The sequence below is a fragment of the Tachypleus tridentatus genome, chromosome 3 (assembly GCF_004210375.1).
Source record: "Tachypleus tridentatus isolate NWPU-2018 chromosome 3, ASM421037v1, whole genome shotgun sequence".
Classification (NCBI taxonomy): domain Eukaryota; kingdom Metazoa; phylum Arthropoda; class Merostomata; order Xiphosura; family Limulidae; genus Tachypleus; species Tachypleus tridentatus.
In genome coordinates, this window is record NC_134827.1 from 18,044,547 (window position 1) to 18,070,964 (window position 26,418).

At 35.3% G+C, this 26,418-nt stretch overlaps 1 protein-coding gene across 2 annotated transcripts in view; it reads left to right on the plus strand.

Moving 5' to 3' along the window:
- Nucleotides 1–26,418, plus strand: part of LOC143246462 (ecdysone receptor-like) — a 153,909-nt gene that overhangs the window by 62,682 nt on the left and 64,809 nt on the right. For both annotated transcript variants that reach the window (XR_013025983.1, XM_076493204.1), the window contains exon 2: nt 24,170–24,647. Coding sequence is in view for 1 of the 2 variants with exons in the window: in XM_076493204.1 (XP_076349319.1) it covers nt 24,263–24,647 (385 nt within the window). In the remaining variant the exon portion in view is untranslated. The remainder of the gene's footprint in view (nt 1–24,169; nt 24,648–26,418) is intronic.

Genomic DNA, 26,418 nt, shown 5'->3' on the forward strand with positions numbered 1-26,418 from the left:
TAAAAAATTAAAAATGTAGGATATAAAATGTACTTTGGGTTTTAGAGGTAACTGCGGAAGTAGGACCCACATTGTGGTGGGGATACACCGCTTATCTGTCTTAACCTCTCGTAAAGGAATAGCAATAGAAATAAAAATAAAAATAATATAAATAGGAATTAGGAGAACGAGATGTGGGAGTTCAAGCTACAACGTCCCACATTCATACCACCCTTCAGGTACTGAAATGTAATTTAATTTGCCAATAGCTGTTCCGATGCGAACTTGGAAATCCTTAATGGAATTATAAATCTTATTGTGGTCAGCACATTGTAATTTTTATGTATCCACACTTTTACTTCACCTCTTGCTGTTTTTTCACATCAGGGTTTTCAGGAACAAAACCAGCTATTTAAGAGAAAATGATAAATACATGGATCTAGTGGTGGCTGTTTGTTTGCTTTATGTATTTCGCAGCATTCTAATTTTGCAGTGCAAGACTAGATGGAAGGCATTTTGTCATCATCGCCCACTGCCAACCCTTGGGTTACTGTTTTACTAACGAATAGTGGAATTGACGGTCATATTATAACGCCCGGTGAAAGGGCGAGCATGTTAGATGTTACACGAATTCGAACCTGTGAGCCTCAGATTACGAGTAGAGCGCCCTAACCATCTGGCGATGGCTATTGGAAGAATCGAAACACTAGAAAACTGTCCTTCAACATGTCGCGTTTACGCTAAACTTCAATCTTAGATTTACAGCAGGCACTAAATTACGTAGTTTCACGTGTTACTAAAATTGCGTTATCAAACTTTAGCCGCTTGGGAAAAAAAAAAGAGAATAAGTCGCGTAATTCTACTGTTTTACTGTTATAGGTGACATTTGCTGTGACTTAAACCCAGTCTACACTTACGTTTACATAGACTTCAAAAAATAAACTATTCTTATAGTCATGATGGAATGAACTCTTTAAACTCTGTATTACTCTTTGAATTACTGATAAAGTCTAAGAACCACATGGGCTTCTTATACAAATTTTTTTCTAAACATACAAGCACCGAATTGCTTGTAAATATATGATTTTGGCCCTGGTAATATATGATACACAAATAAAAACAAAACAAAAGGTAAGGTCAACGTTAATTAATACTAATAATTATTGTTGAGGGTCTGTGTTGTGTTTTATATAACAAGTTAGCAATTTCTTTTAATTTCTTGCCCAGGTTTTTAAACTTCAATATATGAGGACTCCGTCGGTTGCAAACAGTATACAAATAAGTTGGGAGTTTTATTTCTGGAGCAGCGTGGTCAAGTATCTCAGTCACTCGACTCCTAATCTGAAGGTCGCGGGTTCGAATCTCCGTCACATCAAACATGCTCGTTCTTTCAGCCGTGGGGACGTTCTAATGTTCGGTCAATCCTAGTATCTACTGGTAAAAGATTAGCCCTATCGTTGGTGGTTGGTATTGATGACTAGCTGCCTTCCCTTTAGTTTTACACTGCAAAATTAGGGACGACTAGCGCAGATAGCCCTCGAGTAGCTTTTCGCGAATTTCAAAACAAACCAAATTTCATTGTTATGAATGACATTTGTCATAAATAAGAACGATAAGAGTTATATATCGAATGAACTTTTGTTTATAAGGACTACATTTATATAGTAAACAAGAAACCCAATAATCCAAGCATTTCGGAAATCACATTTTAAAGTGATGAATTTGACTCAAGAGCTTAGTTTATTGAGTTTCTTGTTTTGTGTTAATCCGACCAACTTCGAAAAGTTGGTAAACGTAAACTTAGCGCTTAGATTATTATATTTCTTGATTTGTGATTTTCTAATATTGTGTAGTACGCGTTTTCGTATTATCATAAATGCTGATGCTAAGGCAGTTGAAATTAGGTTTTTATCTTTGCTGCTATCTAATAACGGGTTAAAATTTGTGCAGCACGTAAGTCAAAACGTATTATATCAGTTTGTTATTTAAGATTCGATTCTATGGTAGAATGCAGAAGTTTAGTGCAGTAATATATTTGAAACCACAATTATATTACATAAGATGTCCACAAACATTTTTTTTTAATATTTCTACCAAACTTAGTTTCAGATAAATAGTTTCTCCACTTATCGCTTGATTTTCAGAAGAATCAGCAAAAGTAATACATCTTACTTGTTTAAACTGTTTATAGTTATCACCAAACGACTAATTCGTCAGCCAGTCAAAAAAAAGAAATACCACTGACGAAGCGGTTTTTGACATGTCAAAAGAAACAGAACAAAACACAGAGCTTGAAAGGTGGGATACTTGATAAGTAGTTACACCTTTTCAACGAAGGAGATAAAAATAATAATAATAATAAAGAGAGCAGTGAAAATTTAACGGTCACTTAGAACATTAGATCAAGATTATTCTTTCATTAGACATATTACTGCTTAGATATTTCAGTCAAAAAATGAGCCGATAGACACTCGAAGTGAGGAACAAGACAAAATACAGAATATTTTGAGAAGTAAAATATACGTGAAAATGAAGCATTTCTGGAAGTACATTCAGAATATGACCTATATGACCGTTATCATTAATGCCCTGCGTTTAACAAATTAATAAATTGTCGTTCTATATGTTGCTTTCTATATTTGTGTAAAAATGAAATTCTGTGTCAATAAACACGACAGCAACACGGTTAAGAGATTATCAGTACGATAAATAGGTATTCACGGGTGGTGGTTATAGGCAATACAGTTTCCATGAGACATTTGATACATGCTTAAAATTTTCGTGAGAATTCTTGTCTCATAATTACTAACACCTGACTAACAGACGTTGCTGTCTTTACAGTCTAATTTTGTTTCTTATTATCCATCATTAATGAAAACTAGTGTTTAGAGCTGATTTGATGTTCGAAACGTAATTAAGTATGTCCGATAAAATAGCAATTATAGGCCCGACATGGCCGGGTTTTTAGGGCACTCTACTAGCAATCTCAGGGTCTCGAGATGAAATTTCCGTCATACCAAACATGCTATCCCTTTCAGCCATGAGGGCGTTATAAAGTTATGATCAATCTCTTTATTCGTTGATAAAAGACTAACCCAACAGTTGGTGGTGGGTGGTAATGACTAGCTGCTCTCTCTGTAGTCTTACACTACTAAATTAGGGACGGCTAGCGCATGTAGTCCTCGTGTAGTTTTGCGCGAGATTAAAAAAAAAAATATAAAATAAAGATCAGTTTCTTGCATGGGCACGGTACGTGAGGGTGCTAGGATTGGATATTATAAAGGAGTTGAGCACCTGGTGGTTGTATAAGAAGAATTGTTTAGCGAATTTTAGCACCTTTTCCTACAAGCATATTTTACTTCTAATATGGATTTCTAACTCTGTAAAATGCTATCTTCTTTGACTAGGTAAAAAACCCTGGAAATCTATATATTACATTAATAGAATCACTTCACTGTATTCAAAACTAACCATCCCAAACATGTTAGTTGACTCAACACTGAACATTACTAAATCATGAACCTAATTCCGACGTGTAACGCATGAAATAAAGTTATTAAAGTTGCAGTTCGCCAACTTACTGTGTCTCACACTAAAGTAGTTGATGATTTAAATAGCACCTCAACCATCACTATGCTTGTCGTATCCCAACTTACTCTAGCTCACACTGAAGTAGTTGATGATTTAAATAGCACCTCGACCATCACTGTGTTTGTCGTATCCCAACTTACTCTAGCTCACACTGAAGTAGTTGATGATTTAAATAGCACCTCAACCATCACTGTGTTTGTCGTATCCCAACTTACTCTAGCTCACACTGAAGTAGTTGATGATTTAAATAGCACCTCAACCATCACTATGCTTGTCGTATCCCAACTTACTCTAGCTCACACTGAAGTAGTTGATGATTTAAATAGCACCTCGACCATCACTATGTTTGTCGTATCCCAACTTACTCTAGCTCACACTGAAGTAGTTGATGATTTAAATAGCACCTCGACCATCACTGTGTTTGTCGTATCCCAACTTACTCTAGCTCACACTGAAGTAGTTGGTGATTTAAATAGCACCTCGACCATCACTATGTTTGTCGTATCCCAACTTACTCTAGTTCACACTGAAGTAGTTGATGATTTAAATAGCACCTCGACCATCACTATGTTTGTCGTATCCCAACTTACTCTAGCTCACACTGAAGTAGTTGATGATTTAAATAGCACCTCGACCATCACTATGCTTGTCGTATCCCAACTTACTCTAGCTCACACTGAAGTAGTTGATGATTTAAATAGCACCTCAACCATCACTATGCTTGTCGTATCCCAACTTACTCTAGCTCACTCTGAAGTAGTTGATGATTTAAATAGCACCTCGACCATCACTGTGTTTGTCGTATCCCAACTTACTCTAGCTCACACTGAAGTAGTTGGTGATTTAAATAGCACCTCAACCATCACTGTGTTTGTCGTATCTCAACTTACTCTAGCTCACACTGAAGTAGTTGATGATTTAAATAGCACCTCAACCATCACTATGCTTGTCGTATCCCAACTTACTCTAGCTCACACTGAAGTAGTTGATGATTTAAATAGCACCTCGACCATCACTGTGTTTGTCGTATCCCAACTTTCTCTAGCTCACACTGAAGTAGTTGATGATTTAAATAGCACCTGAACCATCACTATGCTTGTCGTATCCCAACTTTCTCTAGCTCACACTGAAGTAGTTGATGATTTAAATAGCACCTCGACCATCACTGTGTTTGTCGTATCCCAACTTACTCTAGCTCACACTGAAGTAGTTGATGATTTAAATAGCACCTCAACCATCACTATGCTTGTCGTATCCCAACTTACTCTAGCTCACACTGAAGTAGTTGATGATTTAAATAGCACCTCGACCATCACTGTGTTTGTCGTATCCCAACTTACTCTAGCTCACACTGAAGTAGTTGATGATTTAAATAGCACCTCAACCATCACTATGCTTGTCGTATCCCAACTTACTCTAGCTCACACTGAAGTAGTTGGTGATTTAAATAGCACCTCAACCATCACTATGTTTGTCGTATCCCAACTTACTCTAGCTCACACTGAAGTAGTTGATGATTTAAATAGCACCTCGACCATCACTATGTTTGTCGTATCCCAACTTACTCTAGCTCACACTGAAGTAGTTGATGATTTAAATAGCACCTCGACCATCACTATGTTTGTCGTATCACAACTTACTCTAGCTCACACTGAAGTAGTTGATGATTTAAATAGCACCTCAACCATCACTATGTTTGTCGTATCCCAACTTACTCTAGCTCACACTGAAGTAGTTGATGATTTAAATAGCACCTCGACCATCACTGTGTTTGTCGTATCCCAACTTACTCTAGCTCACACTGAAGTAGTTGATGATTTAAATAGCACCTCAACCATCACTATGTTTGTCGTATCCCAACTTACTCTAGCTCACACTGAAGTAGTTGATGATTTAAATAGCACCTCGACCATCACTATGTTTGTCGTATCCCAACTTACTCTAGCTCACACTGAAGTAGTTGATGATTTAAATAGCACCTCAACCATCACTATGTTTGTCGTATCCCAACTTACTCTAGCTCACACTGAAGTAGTTGATGATTTAAATAGCACCTCGACCATCACTATGTTTGTCGTATCCCAACTTACTCTAGCTCACACTGAAGTAGTTGATGATTTAAATAGCACCTCAACCATCACTATGCTTGTCGTATCCCAACTTACTCTAGCTCACACTGAAGTAGTTGATGATTTAAATAGCACCTCAACCATCACTATGCTTGTCGTATCCCAACTTACTCTAGCTCACACTGAAGTAGTTGATGATTTAAATAGCACCTCGACCATCACTGTGTTTGTCGTATCCCAACTTACTCTAGCTCACACTGAAGTAGTTGATGATTTAAATAGCACCTCAACCATCACTAGGCTTGTCGTATCCCAACTTACTCTAGCTCACACTGAAGTAGCTGATGATTTAAATAGCACCTCGACCATCACTGTGTTTGTCGTATCCCAACTTACTCTAGCTCACACTGAAGTAGTTGATGATTTAAATAGCACCTCAACCATCACTATGCTTGTCGTATCCCAACTTACTCTAGCTCACACTGAAGTAGTTGATGATTTAAATAGCACCTAAACCATCACTATGCTTGTCGTATCCCAACTTACTCTAGCTCACACTGAAGTAGTTGATGATTTAAATAGCACCTCAACCATCACTATGCTTGTCGTATCTCAACTGCCTGATGAGCCCCATGTCAGAACGTCAGTTAGTTATTCTTAACTTAAGAAAATAGTCTCTAAAGGAGTTACACTCTAGTGTATATTTCTGTTCTGCGTTACTAAACTCTCAGAAAATGCATTGAAGCAAACCATGAGTTATTTCCAAACATTACTCCACTTAACGTGTCTCTTAAAGCAAGTAATTACTTATTTGCAAACATTAGTCCACTTAGCGTGTGTCTTACAGGAAATCATAACTTTTTGCCAAACATTAGACCACTTAGCGTGTGTTTTACAGGAAATCATAACTTTTTGCCAAACATTAGTCCACTTCGCGTGTCTCTTACAGGAAATCATAACTTTTGCCAAACAGTAATTCACTTAGCGTGTCTCTTACAGGAAATCATAATTTTTGCCAAACATTAGTCCACTCAGTGTGTTTTTACAACAAACCATGTCTCATATTGATTTAAATTTTACCAATAAATCATTATTCTTTAAACTCAAATTATGAGACTTAATGATGCATTGTTTTAGCACCCCAGTGGCACAGCGTTGTGCCTGCAGAATTACAACATAGAATCCGGGTTTCGATACCTGTGGTGGACAAGTAACCCATTGTGTAGCTTTGTGCTTAGTTACAAACAATAAAACAAAAACTTTGATTTAAACTCTGCCATAAGTCATACATTATATAAATTCAAAATATCAAACTCTTCTTACAGTCAGTAATTGTACGCAACCTATAAAAGGGAAATATGAAAATACCACAAGATGTGTATTGTTTAAAGTGGAAATACGAAACTATCTCAAGTTATGTATTGTTTAAAAGGCAAATACGAAACTACCTCAAAACATGTGTTGTTTAAAAGAAAATTATGAAAAACTGCTTAAGTCTTGTCTTCTCTGACAGTTACAAGCTTTTCCTGCTGTGCACAAATAAAGTAGTGAATAAAATTACAACATATAAATATATAAAACTATGGACTAAAATACACAATATACAACTAATGCAGACTGTAGGCCGAGCTATGCAATCTGTGTAGACTGTAAGAAATTCAAACTTTAGATGAGTATGTGACGAGCGATTCCAATAAAACATTGTTTGTTTGTTTTTTTAATTTCCCGCAAAGCTACTCAAGAGCTATCTGCACCAGCCGTTCCTAATTTAGCAGTGTAAGACTAGAGGGAAGACAGTTAGTCATCACCACCCACCGTCAACTCTTGGGCTACGAATAGTGGGATTGACTGTCACGTTATAACGCCCCCACGGCTGAAAGGGCGAGTATATTTGGTGCGACCGGGATTCAAACCCGCGACCCTCGGATTACGAGTCGAACGCCTTAACCCACCTGGCCATGCCGGGCAAAATGTGGTAATAAAGCACAGTTTAGCCAATTATTTTTTTGATTTCTTCCTTTCTTTTCATATTTAGCTTAACAATAAAACCTTGAGAGTGAAATATAAGTACGAAACTGAGAAAATGCTAGTGAAATTAACACTCACACGTACAGTTTTCCTGTAAAATTACAAGAAACGTTTCGTTTATTGTCACAGATAACGGTAAAATCGAGGAGAGCAGCTCTTATGTACTTTATGTTTCATGATTTGCACACTTAAGATATGAATCGACGAAATCATTATCGATTTTTAAGAAGGGACCTAAATAAATCAGGCAAATGGTGTCTGAAAAATCAAGACACAGATGATAACAGTTAAAGAAAAACGTTCTCGGAGTCTCTGAATATATCACACTATATTGGAACTCTTGTTTACATAATATAGGAAAAAATTTTTATTACGCATCGTGCAACTCTCAATTTTGCGAATTTTTATCATGTGTACATGTAGATTTGCAATAGGGGTCACGGTGTTCCCGTTTCGCTTCCGTTTTCCGTCACAAAGAAATTTATTTTCCTCCATTTTCAGAGCGCAGATGTCATGAATACGTCACACGCGTATTTAATGCGCTGTCGCCATCTATGTAAATATAATGGTACTGTCTGTTGTATTTCCTTGTAAATACTTCGTAGGGTGTAGATATATGAGTGTTTTTGAGGGGTTTGTTTTACCATTACTTCGCTCCTGTTGATACATCTTTACCAAATTTGGCATGAAGGTTTATTGGATCTATGAGGAGATACATGTAAATGTACGGTTTCACATCACGTGTTTTGCTGGTTTAATGAGCGTTTTGGTTCGTTTGTTTTTTTAATTATGTATGAAGAAAAGAACTTTTCATATCATAAAATAACCTTTCATTATTCATAAATTTACAAAAAGTTCCGTCCAGGATACGGGTACCCCAGCTAGTTATTATGATTATTTACTTCAGGGGTAAACGGTTCGTACAATTTTTTTATTAATACACAACAAAGCATACACATACGTAGATTTACTTGAAAACGTATACGACATCAAGACTTCAACAGAATGAGTGGAATTTTTCTCTTCTCAAAACCAGTTACGCAGAAAATTATAGAACAGTTTTGTGTCGAAAAATACGACAAAAAGTCCTTTTTCCATTGATATACTGTCCCTGATGAGGTAAGATTTAACTAGCTCATAATTTAGGATTTATTTTTTCTCTCACTTTATTTATCCTCCTTGTTCTTCGAACTATTCTTGTGAATAAGGGCAAATGTTAAGCAATTTTTAGTTCAAAATTATTGTAAAGATTTCATTTTTCTGTAAAAGAAACTGTAAAATCCAAAACTCTCTTTATCGATTAATTAAAAAAAATGCTTTCAATTCAAATTTACCATCTGAGTTTCAGTTTTAGGACTAATAGTAAAAAAAACAATCTGAAGCATACTTGCTTGATTTCAGTGAACAAGACTCATGCCGTTTCACATTTAAAAACACTGAATAAACAGAAATGTCGATACGGATTTACAACGCTAATATCAGGGGTTCGAATCCCCTCGGTGGACACGGGAGATAGCTAAATGTAGCTTTGCTATAAAAGAAACACGCACACAACCCTCAGTCGGTGTCTTGAAAAATTAAAAAAGAAAACCACCCCGAATATTTAAAGCACCTGGTGACACCTGTCGAGAAACCTGATTTTCTATATATAATTGTAAGAGCCTTCTTCATTGCTTTTACATCACTGTCATCGTAGAATTCCGAAGCGACCTTTAGTAGTCAGGCACCTAATGGGTACTTCGACTTTGCCAAAGGTTTTAATTTAATTCGTTTCAGTTAACAAGTTCGATAGATTTAGTATAAAATATGAATATCACTAGTATGTTTAATTTATAGTATTGATTCAGTAGAAAAGAAAGAGAGAAATAAATGTTTTATTCGTATTAGAAACAACATTTTAAAAACGAATTATTAACTTTAAAATTTGTATATTTCATTATAAGACTGGCTTGCTTTCAATATTTGTGTAAACCTACTCGAAAGCTATCTTCGCTAGATGTTTATAATTTTAAACTCAATGATTTAATAGTGAGACTTCCTCATATCCCCTAATGACACAACAGTATATCTGCTGACTCACAACGCTAGAAACCTATTTTCTATATCCTTTGTTGACATAGCACATATAGCCCATCGTGTAGCTTTGTGCTAGGCCCGGCATAGCCAGGTAGGTTAAAGCGTTCGGCTCGTAAATCAAGGGTCGCGGGTTCGAATCCTGGTCGCACCAAACATATTCCCTCTTTTAGCCGTAGGGACGTTATAATCGCTGGTAAAAGAGTAGCCCAAGAGTTGGCGGTGGGTGGTGATGTCTAACTGCCTTCCCTCTAGTCTTGCACTGCTAAATTAGGAACGGCTAGCGCAGATAGCCCTCGAGTATCTTTGCGCGAAATTCAAAAAACAAACAAATAGCTTTGTGTTAAACTTCCAACAAACTATGTCTCTTCGATGTAATTTTAGTTTTTGCAGAATCGGGACGCGAATAATGGACCCACAGACCTATAGTCCAGCACGCTACTCTTTAGGCCACGCTCAGCTATCATATATAAAATATGCAAACTTATTTTGTCTTATTTAACGTTTTTTTTGCCACCAGAACCTATCAGTAACGGTTATTTTATGCGCATGTCACTTAGGTTTGGAACTGTTAATAGATAAAACTTGTGCGCTGAAAACAAGGGGTTATTTTTACAGAATATCTACACTGTTGCCCAACAACAGTAAAGACAGTCTATGAGTCGTTATGTTTTGGTAACTGGTTGTCAAATCGACTGCTTTAGCATAGATTCTGGACAGTGTAAAAGTTGTGTACAAAAGTAGTCACAGTTCGTCTTTGTAGCCATTGCGACAACATTTTTATTATGAATAATGAATAATAATAATCGTCGTGTAGAGTAGTGGCCGCAATTTGAGGAAAGACATTGGTATCTATATATCACACTAATTAAAGAGATCGGTATCTACAAATTAAATAAACTTAAGACATCGATGTCTACATGTCACAGTAAAAATAAGACACTGCTGTCTACATTTCACAGTAAAATTAGGCCACTGGTATCCACAAATCATAATGAAATTGAGACATTGGTACCTACAAATCGAATAAATTTAAGACATCGATGTCTACATGTCACAGTAAAAATAAGACACTGGTGTCTACATATCACAGTAAAATTAGGCCACTGGTATCCACATATCATAGTGAAATTAAGACATTGGTATCCACATATCATAGTAAAATTATGACATCGATGTCCACATATCACAGTACAATTTTGACAAATATAGCTTATGTATATGTCAAACCAGACAAAAAACACTTTATTATGTACAATAACTATTTTTGTTATTTTTTTGTATCACAGTCCACGAGGTGGTGTTACTTTTTGTTTGTTCAGCTTTCAATTGTTTTATAAAATTATTTTCCCGAAGACACCTGTTTTTCCACATGATTTCTGCTTGATACAAATGATATATTAAAACAGGCCACAGTTAGAATAAACATTTAGTTTAATAAGTTGGAAACAAAAGTGAACAAAAGTAAAAACAAATGAATGTGAGTTAACTTGAAAAGCTATTTGGCACAAAAATATTGTCTTGAGTTGTGGGTTTTCTGTTACATTAGAAAAAAAGTTGCCTGGTGAAAAACATAAAAATATCCAAGTAAAAAAAACGAATACATGTAATGAGAAACAAATGGTAAAAATGAAGATATGTGACAATAAATTATTATTTTTCTCTTGAATAAATTACATAATTCATTAGTTTATAGTAGTATATTGATTACATATTTTTCTTCTGTATATTTATTTCTGTCTCAGCCTCTATATTCTACAAAACGTAACATAAACAACATTATTTAAAATAATAATAAACGACTCGTAGTTCGAAGGTGGCGGGTTCGAATCTTCGTCACACCAAACATACTTGCCCTTTCAGCCGTGACGGCGTTATAATGTGACGGTCAATCCCACTATTCGTTGGTAAAAGAGTAGCCCAAGAGTTGGAGGTGGGTGGTGATGACCAGCTGCCTGTCCTCTAGTCTTACACTGCTAAATTAGGGACGGCTAGCGCAGACAGCCCTTGAGTAGCTTTGTACGATATTTAAAACAAACAAACAAACCAACAATAATAAACTTTAAAATTTCTTCAATAACTAAAACAATACATTTTACTCCATTTACATCAACAAAGCTAACATACCAATTGCAGCTGTGAAACGCGTAGCGTCTTAAAAAGGTGAAATGGAACCGCTTAGTTTAGAAATTACGAACTTAACGCCTATTTATAGTAACTAAAATATAACTTGCATAAATTACGAGGAACAAAAGAGTATGTAAAGTTTTAAAATTTTATGATATTTTCTGTTGTTTCTCTCATCTTTTCTTCCCCCAGTGGCACAACGGTATGTCTATGGACTTACAACGCTAGAAAACGGGTTTTGATACTCCTGGTGGGCAAAGCACAGATAGTCGTCTGCAAAGAAATTACAGCCAATATTTCAATATTTGCTCTCAAGGGGCGAGTCATTGAAACGTACTAACTAATAAGCGATGGTATTTTTCTTGATTTATTTTGTGAAAAAACTATATCACAGTTGCATATAGGATAACATCACAAAATAACGACTTCTATGCGACTACGTTTTCCTTTTTTCTCTGAATGATAGAATGAAGCCAACCCAGAACATATAACATTGAATAGGACTAATCATGGCTGTGTTTAATTTGCAGTGTGTGAGTATAGGCGTTCATACGTAATGGGCAAACTGGGCAATTTTTTGGAGGCATAGTAATGGAAGGGTCCCCGATACTAGGCCTTTTGATCTACTTAAGACCTTTCCTATCGTTATAGAGCTCTATTTACTAACTTCTAACCAGGTATCCAGAATGACTCTAAGACCGCTCCTGCACAGTGACTGAATGACTCTAAGACCGCTCCTGCACAGTGACTGTTGATTCAGAAAGCCATAAACGCCAGTAATTTAAACTTTACCAGACAAAAACAAAACAAAAAACTCCTCAAACTGAGATATAACTTATTAAGGAATAATAAAATAAATATTAAAGTAATCAATTAGATTTACAATGAAGGCGACAAGCAACTTCAGATATTTTGTTATAATATCTTACGTTTTCGCTTAAGCCTTTTTCAAGGGTCTATGAACGATCGGGTATAATTAAAAAAAAACATTTTTATTTAAACGTTCAATGTTTTCTTTATTGAAAATGGTTTTCATTCTTCAGTCATCACTAAAATAAATTATGAAAATAAATTAATAATTATTTTAATTAATAAAAGACCAAGAAGATATAAGCGAAATAAATTGAGAAAGTAATATTAGGAAACTCATAAACTCTAAAAAGGCGCATTTGATAAATCTTATATTTATAGAATATCGCCAGAAATAACTGTTAGATACGCACTGAATAAGTGTCGACCGCTACAAAGTAAATGGTGTCGATTTGTTTGTTTGAAGCTAAGCATAAATGGGGCATTTATGCTCTACTCACCACGGTATTGAAATCCGGTTTCTAGCGGTATAAGTCCGCAGGCATGCCGCTGTGCCATTATGGGGAGGGGGGAGCATAGGGAAACGAAGCAATGAAAGAGGATTTTCTGTATTTTAAATAAATAACACAAATATCAACAAGACATTGGAAATCGACTTTGGAAAATTTGTTCAAGACCTCAAAAATACAGACGACCGAAGGAAGGGATTTGTACTTTGAATCTTGTGCTGTGAGATGCTTCAAGTTTTTGCAAGTGACTAAAATCTTTTTATGTTGTTTTTAGAGAATGTTTACTATTTGTAAGGTGTCATCTAGTTGGTGGACTATTTTGAAATAATTTTTCAATATCACTTGGTACTTTTTCAGCCACTAAGTGGCAATGTAAAGATGAAAGTGTTGAAAACGATAAGATACCAAATGAAAGAGTTACATTAAGTGTATTAATGAATTTAAAGAAAATTACAATAAATATTACGGGCTGTTTGAAAGCTTGATCATTAGTTTTTGTTTGTTTGTTTTTGAATTTCGCACAAAGCTACTCGAGGGCTATCTGTGCTAGCCGTTCCTAATTTAGCAGTGTAAGACTAGAGGGAAGGCAGCTAGTCATCACCACCCACCGCCAACTCTTTGGCCACTCTTTTACCAACGAATAGTGGGACTGATCGTAACATTATAACGCCCTCACGGCTGGGAGGGCGAGCATGTTTGGTACGACCGAGATTCGAACCCGCAACCCTCGGATTACGAGTCGAACGCCTTACGCGCTTGGCCATGCCTGGCCGCTATCATTAGTAGATTAACTAATTATAATCTCTTTTGCAGTTTGGCATGATGCAACTGTACAAATAAATCCATAAATCTATGAAAACTGATAACGTTAGCAATACAGTAAAAGGCATACGGTTTCAGCGTTGTTTAATTGTTGGTGGAGCGAAATTTAGCTAAAATTCTACCAAAGAGATTTCGTGCTCTTGGAAAGCTGCACTTTATTATTTAGTAGAGCAACATGTGTATTGTTCTTAGGACAATACTCACAGCTTCTTTGGTTGTTGCATCTACTCAAAGGAGTTTTAAAACCGCTTATTTGATCGCCCATTTTATCAGGAGAGTTTCTATGGTTGGCCACATTCTCCATCAAAAGGGGTACTAGAAGACGGATAAACTCCTAGAAAGTTGTCAAGAAATTTGTAACATCAGCTATCACATTTTAATAAACATATAAAATAAATTACATATACATATGTATATGTAAGTAGTAAAGGCAAAATATTCACTTTCGTACCTATTTTATGTATTGAAAACTGCCTATAGTAAATATCCTCCATAGGTTCTAGAAGCATGTTTAAAAGATTTATTTACGAATAACGCTTATTAATGTTTTAACTTTTTTATTCATATAAGACAAACAGGAGTGTGTATTTTCTTAGAACAATGTCACATCGGGTTATCTTTACTCCGAGCTGTGTATTATGGAAATAATTATATGTACAATATATTTTTGCACATTTTTAATTATTAAAATAAACGGCTTAATTAAACCGATGAATTTATTAGAAAAAGTATGTTCTTAATGAAGTTGTACAGCCGAAACGTTGAGTAACTACAGAAGAAGTATGCTCTTAATAAAGTTGTACAGCCGAAACATTGAGTAACTACAGAAAAAGTATGCTCTTAATAAAGTGGTACAGCTGAAACGTTGAGTAACTACAGAAGAAGTATGCTCTTAGTAAAGTGGTACAGCTGAAACGTTGAGTAACTACAGAAGAAGTATGCTATTAATAAAGTTGTACAGCCGAAACGTTGAGTAACTACAGAAGAAGTATGCTATTAATAAAGTTGTACAGCCGAAACGTTGAGTAACTACAGAAGAAGTATGCTCTTAATAAAGTGGTACAGCCGAAACGTTGAGTAACTACAGAAAAAGTATGCTCTTAATGAAGTTGTACAGCCGAAACGTTAAGTAACTATCTAAACTTTGATAGATTTTTTTAGATTTTACACCCATTTCATTTATTCATAATGTATGATAATACCTAGAGTTTTGAAACAATACTATCACGAATAATAATATTTGGTGTACAATGTCTCGTAGCAATATTGTCATGAATAATAATATTTGGTGTGTAAGGTCTCGTAACAATATTATCACGAATAATGTGCTTGCTGTATGGGGTTTTGTGTGAAAAAGTAATATAAGTATTACGTGAACTCATAATACCCTATATATATATCAGTTGGTAGCACATTATTAACTTTGATATCATTAGTAACGGTACAGGGTTAATTATCTGTAATTATAATCAATACATATAGGAAAATATGATCTTAATGATATGTCAGGATAAAGTATCTTTAGAAAACTGAAAAAAACGTTAAACTAAATGCCACTGAAATAAATGATACAAAAACGTATTGCTTTTGTCGCTTGACGGATAAGAAACATAATACAACTTTTTTTAAGGGGTGCAATTCGAAAATCTCAAGTTTTTATGTGTGTCAAAAAAAGTTACTTTTATTTTAATGTGGGTACTTATTTTAATGTGGGTACTTATTTTAATGTGGATACTTATTTTAATGATCCGAAAATGCGTTTATAACTTTATATATTAATTTAACCAATCTTTCCTTCCAAACTGTTAAAACAGAAATACTGAGTGAGAGTATATCTTGTTCTGAGATTCACGCAGAGTGACTCTGATTTCAGCGTCGTAGAACCACATTCTCCGTTCTGACATAAAGGTGTTACCCAAACCTAACTTCATAGACTATGTTTTCTATTTAATTAACATAGTACTGTGCAAAAGTGCTAGCACAAAGTCAAATATTAGATTTCAGGCTACTTAAAAAAAAAAAAACAACTACAGAAGGTAAATCACAGGTGAAACATCAAAATTATATTAATCGTCATATTTATTTAGTGCAACAGAAACTAAGTGGAAGTGCTCGAATTCAGCAAACAATTAATATTTTGTGGGCCTCCCTTTGGTTTAATAATTGCAGACAGTATTTCAGGCTTTGTTGCAACATATTTAATTAAAGAGTCCTTTAGAATTGTAATCCAAATGTCTCTAATACACACCTGTAAAGTTTCTTAATTAACTTTTAATTTTTCAAATATTTTGATCTATCAAATCTCCGATCTGCTCAATTGGGTTGGAATTGGGGTTCTGTGGGGGCTATTGTATCATTTGAATGATTCCAGCAGCTTCTTTCTTTGCTAAGTAATTTATGCATAGGTAGAATGAGCATTTGGGGTCATTATCTGCTAGGTAGTAGAACCCTTTACCAATAATACGCAAACCACTGGGTATACCATGATGGGTCAGTATCTGATGGTACTTGCACTAGTCCATTATTTAATCTCTTTTGCAAATATAGCTTGTCACCTCAGCACCTAAATCACCACACTGCCTCTACCATAAAACATGGTTATGCACTGAGGTAAATATCTTTCACCTTTCTTCCGCCGGACGTACAACATACGCTTTGAACCAGTTATTTCAAACTTGAACTCATCCGTCCATAACACCCTTTCCCAATCATCAAAAGCCCAGTTTTTTTTTACTTTTTAAATAAATTTCATTCTCTTGACAATATCTGGAAATCGAAGTAAAAAATATTTAAACTGATAAACGTCGAGTTTTCTTGATACTGTAGATCCAGACACTTTTCTCTAATTTGGTAAAAGATCTTTTATCTCATGATTGGTATCAGTAGCAGTCTTAATTCTGTCGCGAAGGCTGCATAAACGAAGATACTTAACATTAGTATCATTGAGTTTAGGTGTTCTGCTTTTTCTTTCCCTATCTTGAAACTTACCTATTTCACGGTCTAGCGTGTGCTTGACAGTGTTTGGACAGCATTTTAAGTCTGCAACAATTAATTTGTCAGAGACCAACCAAACCAGAAACCGCTACAGGTGTTCACCTTAAAGTGGGCTCCACAGGCGTCCTGCCCCAACTGGGGTGTTCGAGAATGTTTTTATTCTCTCCTTCGCCCCGCTCGTGAGGCTTAGAATAAGTTTGTTATGGAAGATTGGAGATGTTTCGTTACTACAGGTTTGGGTGATTTTTTTTTCTCGCAAATCCAGTTTCAGAAATGTGCGGCCGAGGCAAAGAGGTGACAAAACGAGTCGATGACGGAAAGAGACGTGGTAGTCGGTGATCTGTGTCCAGAACGAGTACGAAACAGCCAGGCGTGTGCACGAGCATATATAGATCTGTATACTTATATATATACACATATTTTTATCTGTAGTCAGAAACAGGATGAATAATTCCAAATATTTCTGTTATTGGTGAAAGGAAAAGGAAAATAAACCTAGGCCAGAGTCCAACTGGCATCACATGAAGCTTTTATGCGAAATGTCTTCTCTACTGACAACTTTTTACTTTTTTTTTTTTTTTTTGGGGGGGGTCATAGCATGACAACAAATTTTAATATTTAGCGTTGAACACTGTGTTTACCAAGGTTTATTTGTGCATTGCTATTAACACGATTTCTTCTAGCGTATATCGATACCATATGCTAGCTTCTATCTATATAGTTAAGACACTGCACTGCTATGGTGTTAAAATTTACGTTCTATAATACATGGAAGGATTACCTCTATAAAGTGAAAACAATGACAAAATATTCTCTTGTCCTAACACTTTTGCACATTACTATATATCAGTTAAGTTCGTGTCATTTGAATTAATAAGTAAATTTCTTGCATTGTTCACGTTTCTATATTGTATTGTGGTAAGTTATCCCATGGTAATGTTTCTTTGTTTGTAGTTCAGCACAAATCTACACAAAGGGCTATATGTGCTCTGTTGCCACCACGGTATCGAAACCGAATTTATAGCGCTGTAAGTCCGCAAACATATCGCTTTGCCACTGTGTGTGGAAGTGGGGATTCCACCTTAATCCGTGTCAACTAAATTGTATTTGCTAGAGTTTGGAGCTTTATTTTAAGTATGCTCTTGTATCGTTGTGTTGTTTTAAGGAAAATACACAACTGCTTTTTACTATCTTGAATAATAATAGCTTTAGAAGTTATTGGATCACATAATAGAACCTATGCCAACGTGTACCTTTTCCTACACAATGAACAGTTGCTCTATCTTTAGCATTATTCAGTGCGACCGTTGAAACATTATCTGAACGTGATTATACGACATTGTTTTGTCGTCTTTGTTGGTGTATTCCGCGGGGAATAATTACATGCGGTAAACAATAATATTAAACACCTCGTGTTAATACTCAGCTTAGCGACCTCTATAAATGGTGGATAATCCACTTTATTTATCGAAAATAAAACATTCCTCACTTGTACCACATTAAACCTGAGCTTTACTTTGAAACTCTAGGCTATTATTAATTCAGTAAATTAGGCACTTAAACAACTTTATTCATTCCGAAACAAATTGCTGAACACTATACTCGAATGTACACATTTTGTGCACGATTCAGTTACATGTTAAATATAAGAAAAATTTGTTTTGTTTGTTGAAATAATAAAAAACAAAACAGCTGAAAGAAACTCTTAAGTAACAAAAAGATAAAAGATAATAAAAAAACCGAAGAACATTTTAAATAAAAATCCGTATTTGAAGTTTTCGAAAAGACAAAATGTAATTAACTTTTTTCATGTTGAGAGGGGCCTGGCATGGTCAGGTGGTTAAGGCGCTCGACTCGTAATCCAAAGATGCTCGCCCTTTCAGCCATGGGGACGTATAGTGTGACGGTCAATTCCATTGTTCGTTGGTAAAAGAGTAGATAGGTGATGATGACTAGTTGCCTTCCCTCTAGTATTACACTGCTTAATTAGGGACGGCTAGCGCAGATAGCTTTGCGCGAAATTCAGAATAAGCAAACAAACGTATTAACACCTGTGACAAAACGCTGGATTTAGGAACTAGCGAGCCGGACCCGAATCCGCCCAATACCATAAATATATATGCCAAGCACTTTGAACTGTGGATGCGTTATGAGAGTGACAGTGAACTTATCAGTGTCTGTAGTAGGGATGCTGCTGATTTCCCTCTGTTTGGTAATTCAAGGTTAGGGATGACGGCAAATGATATTTGTTGAATGTGTAATTTTGATGGAAAGAATTGACATTGGTAAAGGCTTAAAAACGCCCCTTTGCATCATAAATTAATGAAATGAATTGAAAATATGGTTCCAACACGGCTGATGGTAAATAATTTCATTATATCGTGTTGTAGACATAATATTTATTGTAATACCCTCCAAAGCTGTGCTTTAACACAGCAAGTCTGGGTAAAGGACATGATCAGATTTGGAATACCTTGCTACAAAGTAATAAATTGACGCTTGCAACAAAGTTGTGGCATAAGACGACATTTATTTATGACAAGTTTTAATTTAAAAAGATTTGATCTCCTGAAACTTCGAAGGGAAAAACTTTTTTAGAGTTATTTTCATAATTTAGCTGTTTTCAGTTCATCAGGACCCCAACACTGTTTACTGCCCTACTAGAAGTACGACAATATTGTGTTAGAAATCAAACTTGGATCCAGAACCTTAACATTAGTGGCTTGCTCCCTGTCAGATCATTATGTCAAAATTATTTCGTGTAGTTACCACGTATTTTTCGCAGATTGAAGTTCAATATTAAGTAATCTGAAATAGAGCCTGGTTGTAGTTTGCAACAGCTTTCGTGGATTCGCCAAGGAAATGTCTTTTGTTGTTGTTGTTATTGAAAACTTAAAACATTCTATGTAACAGTTTCATTCCATTATACGTATGTTTATCTTTTAAATTTTTATTTTTATCCATATTCATTGCATTTGTTTAAATATCAAATCAATGAACGCGTAAACTAGCAAACCTATCAATTATCACAACACCGTATGAAAACTTTACACAGTGTAAGAATAAACCTAGAAAATGGTTAGAATCGATACACCATACAGAGTATATGCTGTTATACACACAGAGACACACACACACATTTTTAAGGTGTTTTTTTTCTAATCCTCCGCTTTCTTCGTCTGTCTATATTTGTATCACTAAATGGAAGAGGATTTCGAAATAAAATGGTACGCCTACGTGAGGAGCAACTGGAGACAGGCCTGGACTCTAAACTAGGATATGAGTGAAAATATTTTGAAAGCAATGTAGGTTGACACTTGTTGCGTTTCAGATAAAAAAAACTGAAGAACGGAAAACATGAAATATCAATCTGTGTAAAATAATAACCTTGTTTTACAAGACTATAAGAGATAAAGAATCTGCCTCAAAATTTACTGTTCACTAGATTCTGTTTGTTTCCTCAAATGTGGTATACTTTGATGAACCTTCTCTTTCTTTAGACATAGAGGATTTGTTTGAGCCTGAAAATCGACACGTTTTGATCTTCTTTTAAAGAGAACTTTGAACTTGAAATGTTGTTAATATCCCAATAATTTACCCGTTAAATTAACAATCCGCTGGTTATGTTGGCCAAAATACATCTAATTATACTTTGCGTAAGACACTGAAAAAGAAAACAAGATGACAAATAGACCAGAGTGTAAGGGTTCTAAATGGCCTTTACAAAGAGTAAACATACAAATCCATACACGGTAGAACCAAGGAATTTCATGCCGTTTCTGGACTTCTTTGAGAGGAAATTCGTGCACTTTTACATTAAGTGATGCACATGTATGAGAAACCTACAAACTTGTAACACCGTACACAGTATAAGTCAACTTATAGTTTAAGGATGAATATATGAAAAGTAGTCTAAATGAGGGACCTGTTTTAAATTAGCAGTTGAACCTAATTTATAGGTTTCCTTAATATATTAACGAAGAATACAGTTTACAGATAATTTAATACTACTATTTACATAATAATTTATAATCAATAACAGTTATTTTTAAGTGCACTATGCAACTATGTAACTTTGAAGGAAGATTACGTTTTGAAAGTGAAGATGAACCAATTACATTGCTTTGAGGTTTGCGGCGGTAACGTGATTTATAAAACACTTTAAATATAAACTACTTTGCAAACACATTCATACGAGAGTAATTCTGAGAACCTGCTTCCATGAACTGAACAGACGGGGCCAGGCATGGCCAGCTGGTTAAGAAGCTCGACTCATAATCTGAGGGTTGCAGGTTCGAATCCTAGTCACACCAAACATGTTCGCCCTTTCAGCCGTGGGAGCGTTATAATGTAACGGTCAGTTTCACTATTTGTTGGTAAAAATAGCCCAAGAGTTGGCGGTGGCTGGTGATGACTAGCTGCCTTCCCTCTAGTCTCACACTGCTAAATTAGGGACAGCTAGCACAGATAGCCCTCGAGTAGCTTTGCGCAAAAATTCAAAAACAAACCAAGAAATTCAACAGATATTAACTGTATAATCCTTCTTTATTACATAAATACATTTCATAAGTAGAAACAGGAACAGAAATAAAAAATAAAACGTAATTAAATAAGCTTATTCTAGACGCCAAACATTTATGTCGATCAGAACATAACGGAAAAAATTATTACCTAAAAGTAATTACGAAAGGTTGAAGTAAATAAATAAATAATATGGGATGCTGGATGAGAATCAAAAGTGTGATGCAACAACAAGAACAAAAAACGCGTCAGATAGTATTGGCAAAACACTGTGCGTTAATTTAATTACAGAAGGATTAACATCATATCTGCCGTTGAGATAAGGACGAATGTGGTTATTAAAACTCTCATGGGCTCTATCGAAACGTAATTCTAAGTACGACCAGACTGTATGTTCGATGATTCATGGTTCGCGTCCCCTTGCCCACAGAACTACGCTCCTCATTACGAGTCTATGGATCCCTCCATGAGAATGGTAGTCAAACTATCGGATAATAGTTGAGAGTGCGTACTTTTCTCTAACTCTATCAGTTTTGTATCAGAGGTAGCTAATCGAGCATGTGCAGCCCTAAACGAAATTCTAAAAGGAAACAGCTTTTATACTAAGACAATCTACATACGAGGTAAATGAGCCGCATATAAAGGAAGTGCTTTTACATGAGTCGCTAAAACAGTTAAACGGTGAGCAAAATATTTTGTACACAAAATGCCAACAACATACAACAAGGGAGAAGACAACTATGTCGCCCTTGGATCAACTGCGAATAGAAAAGGTATCTGTGATACATACTCATATTAACTGAAAATGGCAGAAGAGTTGGTATATATACTTGTGTTAGTAATAATTGAATATTATTGCAAGCGGTGGCATAATATATGTGTGTGTGTGTTTTTTTCTTATAGCAAAGCCACATGAGGCTATATGCTGAGTCCAGGAATGGTGTGTACGTGAATAAATGGGTGTTTGTTTGTTGCTGAGCACAAAGCTACACAGTGAATCCAACACGGGTATAGAAACCTGGTTTTAGCGTTATAAACCTCAGATATATCGTTGAGCTACTATGACAACGTTTTAATCAGAAATCAAAACCTTCATTAGAAAAATTATAAGTTAGATATTTTGTTTTAAAATAATTTATACAGTACAATGAATTTCCAAGCTTCACGTAAAACCAGTTTTCTAAAACTGTGCAAGTAAAAACTTTGCTACGGATGTATATTTGGTAGTTTGTACATGATTATTGTATCCAAAACAAAAATCTTTTCGTATCACCAATAGCAATAAAACTATTAATCTGAAACACGAATAAAACATATGGCTCTGAAACGAAGTGACGAAGGCTAAGAAAATTTAAATTAATATAATTTATATTACAGTCATGCCAATTAATAACCATGTGTACAGCATGTGACTATTTAGCAAAGACTGACAGTAAAATGAGTTAATTAAAAAGGTCAAAAAACACGTAGTTTTAAAACACAACATAAACTTTTTTCGGCATTATCAAGTTAATGTGACATCATCGTACGTGGCACCTCTATTTTTATCGAATATTGATTGTACGTTAAGAATTATTAGATTATATCGCCATCTATAGGGACAAAATATAGCTATGAAACTTAATTATGACTGCTCAATCAATCCTTTTCTGTTCTTATTGTAAGGTAGCTTGAATTCTTTTAAGAATTCAACTAATCTAAATTAGCTTGAGACTTTTTTAATCCCTATGCTATTGATTAAAGCTTTCAATATGTCTCTTGTGGCTTCTAAAGTAACATGGTGTATTATAATGAAAATAACTTTATAAATTTTATAATCTTTCTAGTTCTTCTTGTTCAGGTTAATGTTAAGATATATATGTATAAATTTGTTGTTTAAAATTTTCTACCTTTCGCAAAATTATTTATCGGATAGCAATCCTTTCAGTAAATTACAACGTAGACTTAGCTCACAAAAGATACTAAAATAAGTGAAAGAGAGAGACAAAAATTCTCTGATTTGTACTGCCAATAGTGACTTTGTTTTGTCTGATGCCAAACCTTCTCTCTACGTTTTTTTGGTGTCCACGCTGCTGTTGTCCCTTTCATATCTCAGATAAACTAGAAAACAGGTGTAAATCTACAAAATACACTTTTAGAACATTCCCAAAGAGACTTATTATTATGTTGTTGAGTATAAAATGTTCTTTCATTATGCAAGAAGTCCTAACTTAGCACACGTCGTTTGTTTCCAGAAGGCTTTGAGCAGAACCATATTAAGTTTAATTATCTAAAATATATTAATCGTGGAACGCTCTATTCCAAAGTTGTAATTGCTGACTGATGAAAGAAACCAGTTTTGTTTGAACGTCAGGTGGCAGAAATAGTCTAAGTTGATTTGCCTAAGGTGCCATAGTATTTTGAAGTGTATTATTTATCACTTTCTCTGAACGACTCAAATTTTTCGCAAATCGCATGCTGTGAAAATTGTGTATGTATTTTTGTGAGTCAGTTTAAGGAATTCATTTTATGTGTTATATTGGTTCATGTTTTAATGTTTATGGAATTGTTGCTTGAGTGTGTGCTCTTACAGGTTACATTATTACCACGTATGTATGCTTATATTCATATCTAATTTAATGTTTTTTCTGCTGTTGCTATTATTAGACGCCAGTTAGCTACTGAAGACACCAGTGCTCTGAAGGGAAGCCTTTCTGTTATTCGACACCAGCGCTCCATGCGGCCGGTCTGTGGGAGGCAATGGGTGATAGCCAAAGTTCGGCAGTCTACACTATTACCGACAGCATTCTAATGAAGCCGGTGCTTTTACCCGATGGACTTCGGTCCAGCGAAGCAAACAGCTTGGCAGTGGTGGCTGAACACTCATCTCCCACAATCATGTCCCCAAATCTCGCTGGCACAGTCAAGGTAGAGCCTTTCTCATGTAGTCCTATGGAGACAGGGGACTCAACTTTAGCTACGGGCTCAACACAGTTTTGCCCAGAAGAAGGGGTGTGGTTATATTCCCCATCTCAGATGTCGATGGAGTCACTCTCTCCGAACTGTATTATGAATGACCAGAAGGCGATGGTCAGTTGTGGACTTTCGCCAGTTTCGGGTAGCAGCTATGACCCTTACAGCCCAGGTAACCAGTGACGTCTTTTGTTAGTTACTTTAAAATAGAGTTTGATACACACAGTTTTCAAAGTATATGTATTGCGTTTTTGAGAACACTTTTATACTGTAATGTTGTACAATTAAGATTCGTATATATTTTGTGTGAAAATCTGCTATAACACGTTACTGATGGAACGAGTTGGAAAACTATTAATGATTATGTGAAAAAGATTAAAACACAGAAATACGGAATCAAAGTACAACCTTATTTCTTATACAAAGTACCATTATTATAGAAGTTAGGAAAAAAGTGTCAATGATTACAACCACAAATAACCGAAAACCAATTTTTCAAGATATAATTTGTGTTCGTTTAATATACTAGTATAGTGCCGATTTTCCCCTTAGTTTATACATTGGAAACGTTTTAATGAACCTGCCCATTACCAGATGCCGTTTGAGTCACAACTTTTAGTTCTTTAACAGAAACACCGTTTAGGCTCGGCATGGCCAGGTGGGTTAAGGCGTCCAACTCGTAATATGAGGGTCGCGGTTTCGAATCCCGGTCGCACCAAACATGCTAGCCTTTTCAGCCGTAGGGGCATTATAATGGTCAATAATAGTGGTCAATCCCACTATTCGTTGGTAAAAGAATAGCCCAAGAGTAACTTTGCGCGAAATTCAAAACAAACAAACGGAAACACCGTTTAAAGCTGTGATAACAAGACAATATTAAAGAATTGATGTAGTAGTTGTGAATCCAAGCTTGCACAAGCTTTATACTTTTAAGCCGTTAAATGAAAGAAACATCACAATATGCAATCATATTTGCAATCGATTTTGGGTTGAACCAGCACTATTTTTTTAAGAGACATCCGCGAACAGTAATTACGTATCACGTTATTTTAAACTACTATCAATGAGCAGAAAAATACTGTAACTGGTCCGATGGCTGCAGCTGAACCATTTGTTGAAACAATCAACGCATACTGAAATACTTGTTTCATAACGCTGAAGAATAAAAATATGATATTGAATATTTCTTAAGACTACAGTGCTAAAAATTATGCACAGTCCTACTATGATGGCATTATATTCAGCAGCATGACTGACTTTTGTGTTTTGTCATATTTTGTTTCGGAACATTTGAGCAAAACTACACAAAGTGTAGTCTACGTACATTAATTTCTAAATTTGAAAAGATAGACTAGGAAAAAGGAAGTTAGGCTGTAACACCCACGGCCAAATCCTGGGATAGTTTATCGAACCGAATAGTGGGATTTAACTTCCACTCTTATAACACGCAGACATTCCCAAAATGCGGAAAACGTTTTTTAGGCAGAGAGCCTCGAAACAGGAACTCTCTGATATACAGGTTTGGCACGTTAACCACTAACTAAGGCACAGCCTAATTTATATACCCAAATCTGAAAAAATTCAATCTTATTTTCTTTCATCATAGAACTCCATTGGGCATGTTTTAGAAGTGATAAACTTTAAGTCATAACATTATTATATTGACATCTTGACTGCTGAAACGCAGATGGTTTTAAAGTATAAAAACAGATATTTACAAATAAAACTTATTGTGTTTTTTTATCGAAATTCAAAAATATTTTATATATAGTGGCTTACTCTGTAATTAGATAAACATAATTCGCATTTTTAAAATTCTCCAGAAAAACGTGCCCGGCTGCCATTGGTTAAAGCCAGTGATTTATCAACATAAAGCTTTAGGGTTAACATGGACAGACTTTTTTAATCAGATACTTGAAGCTTTATTTATTTGTTTTTGGCAA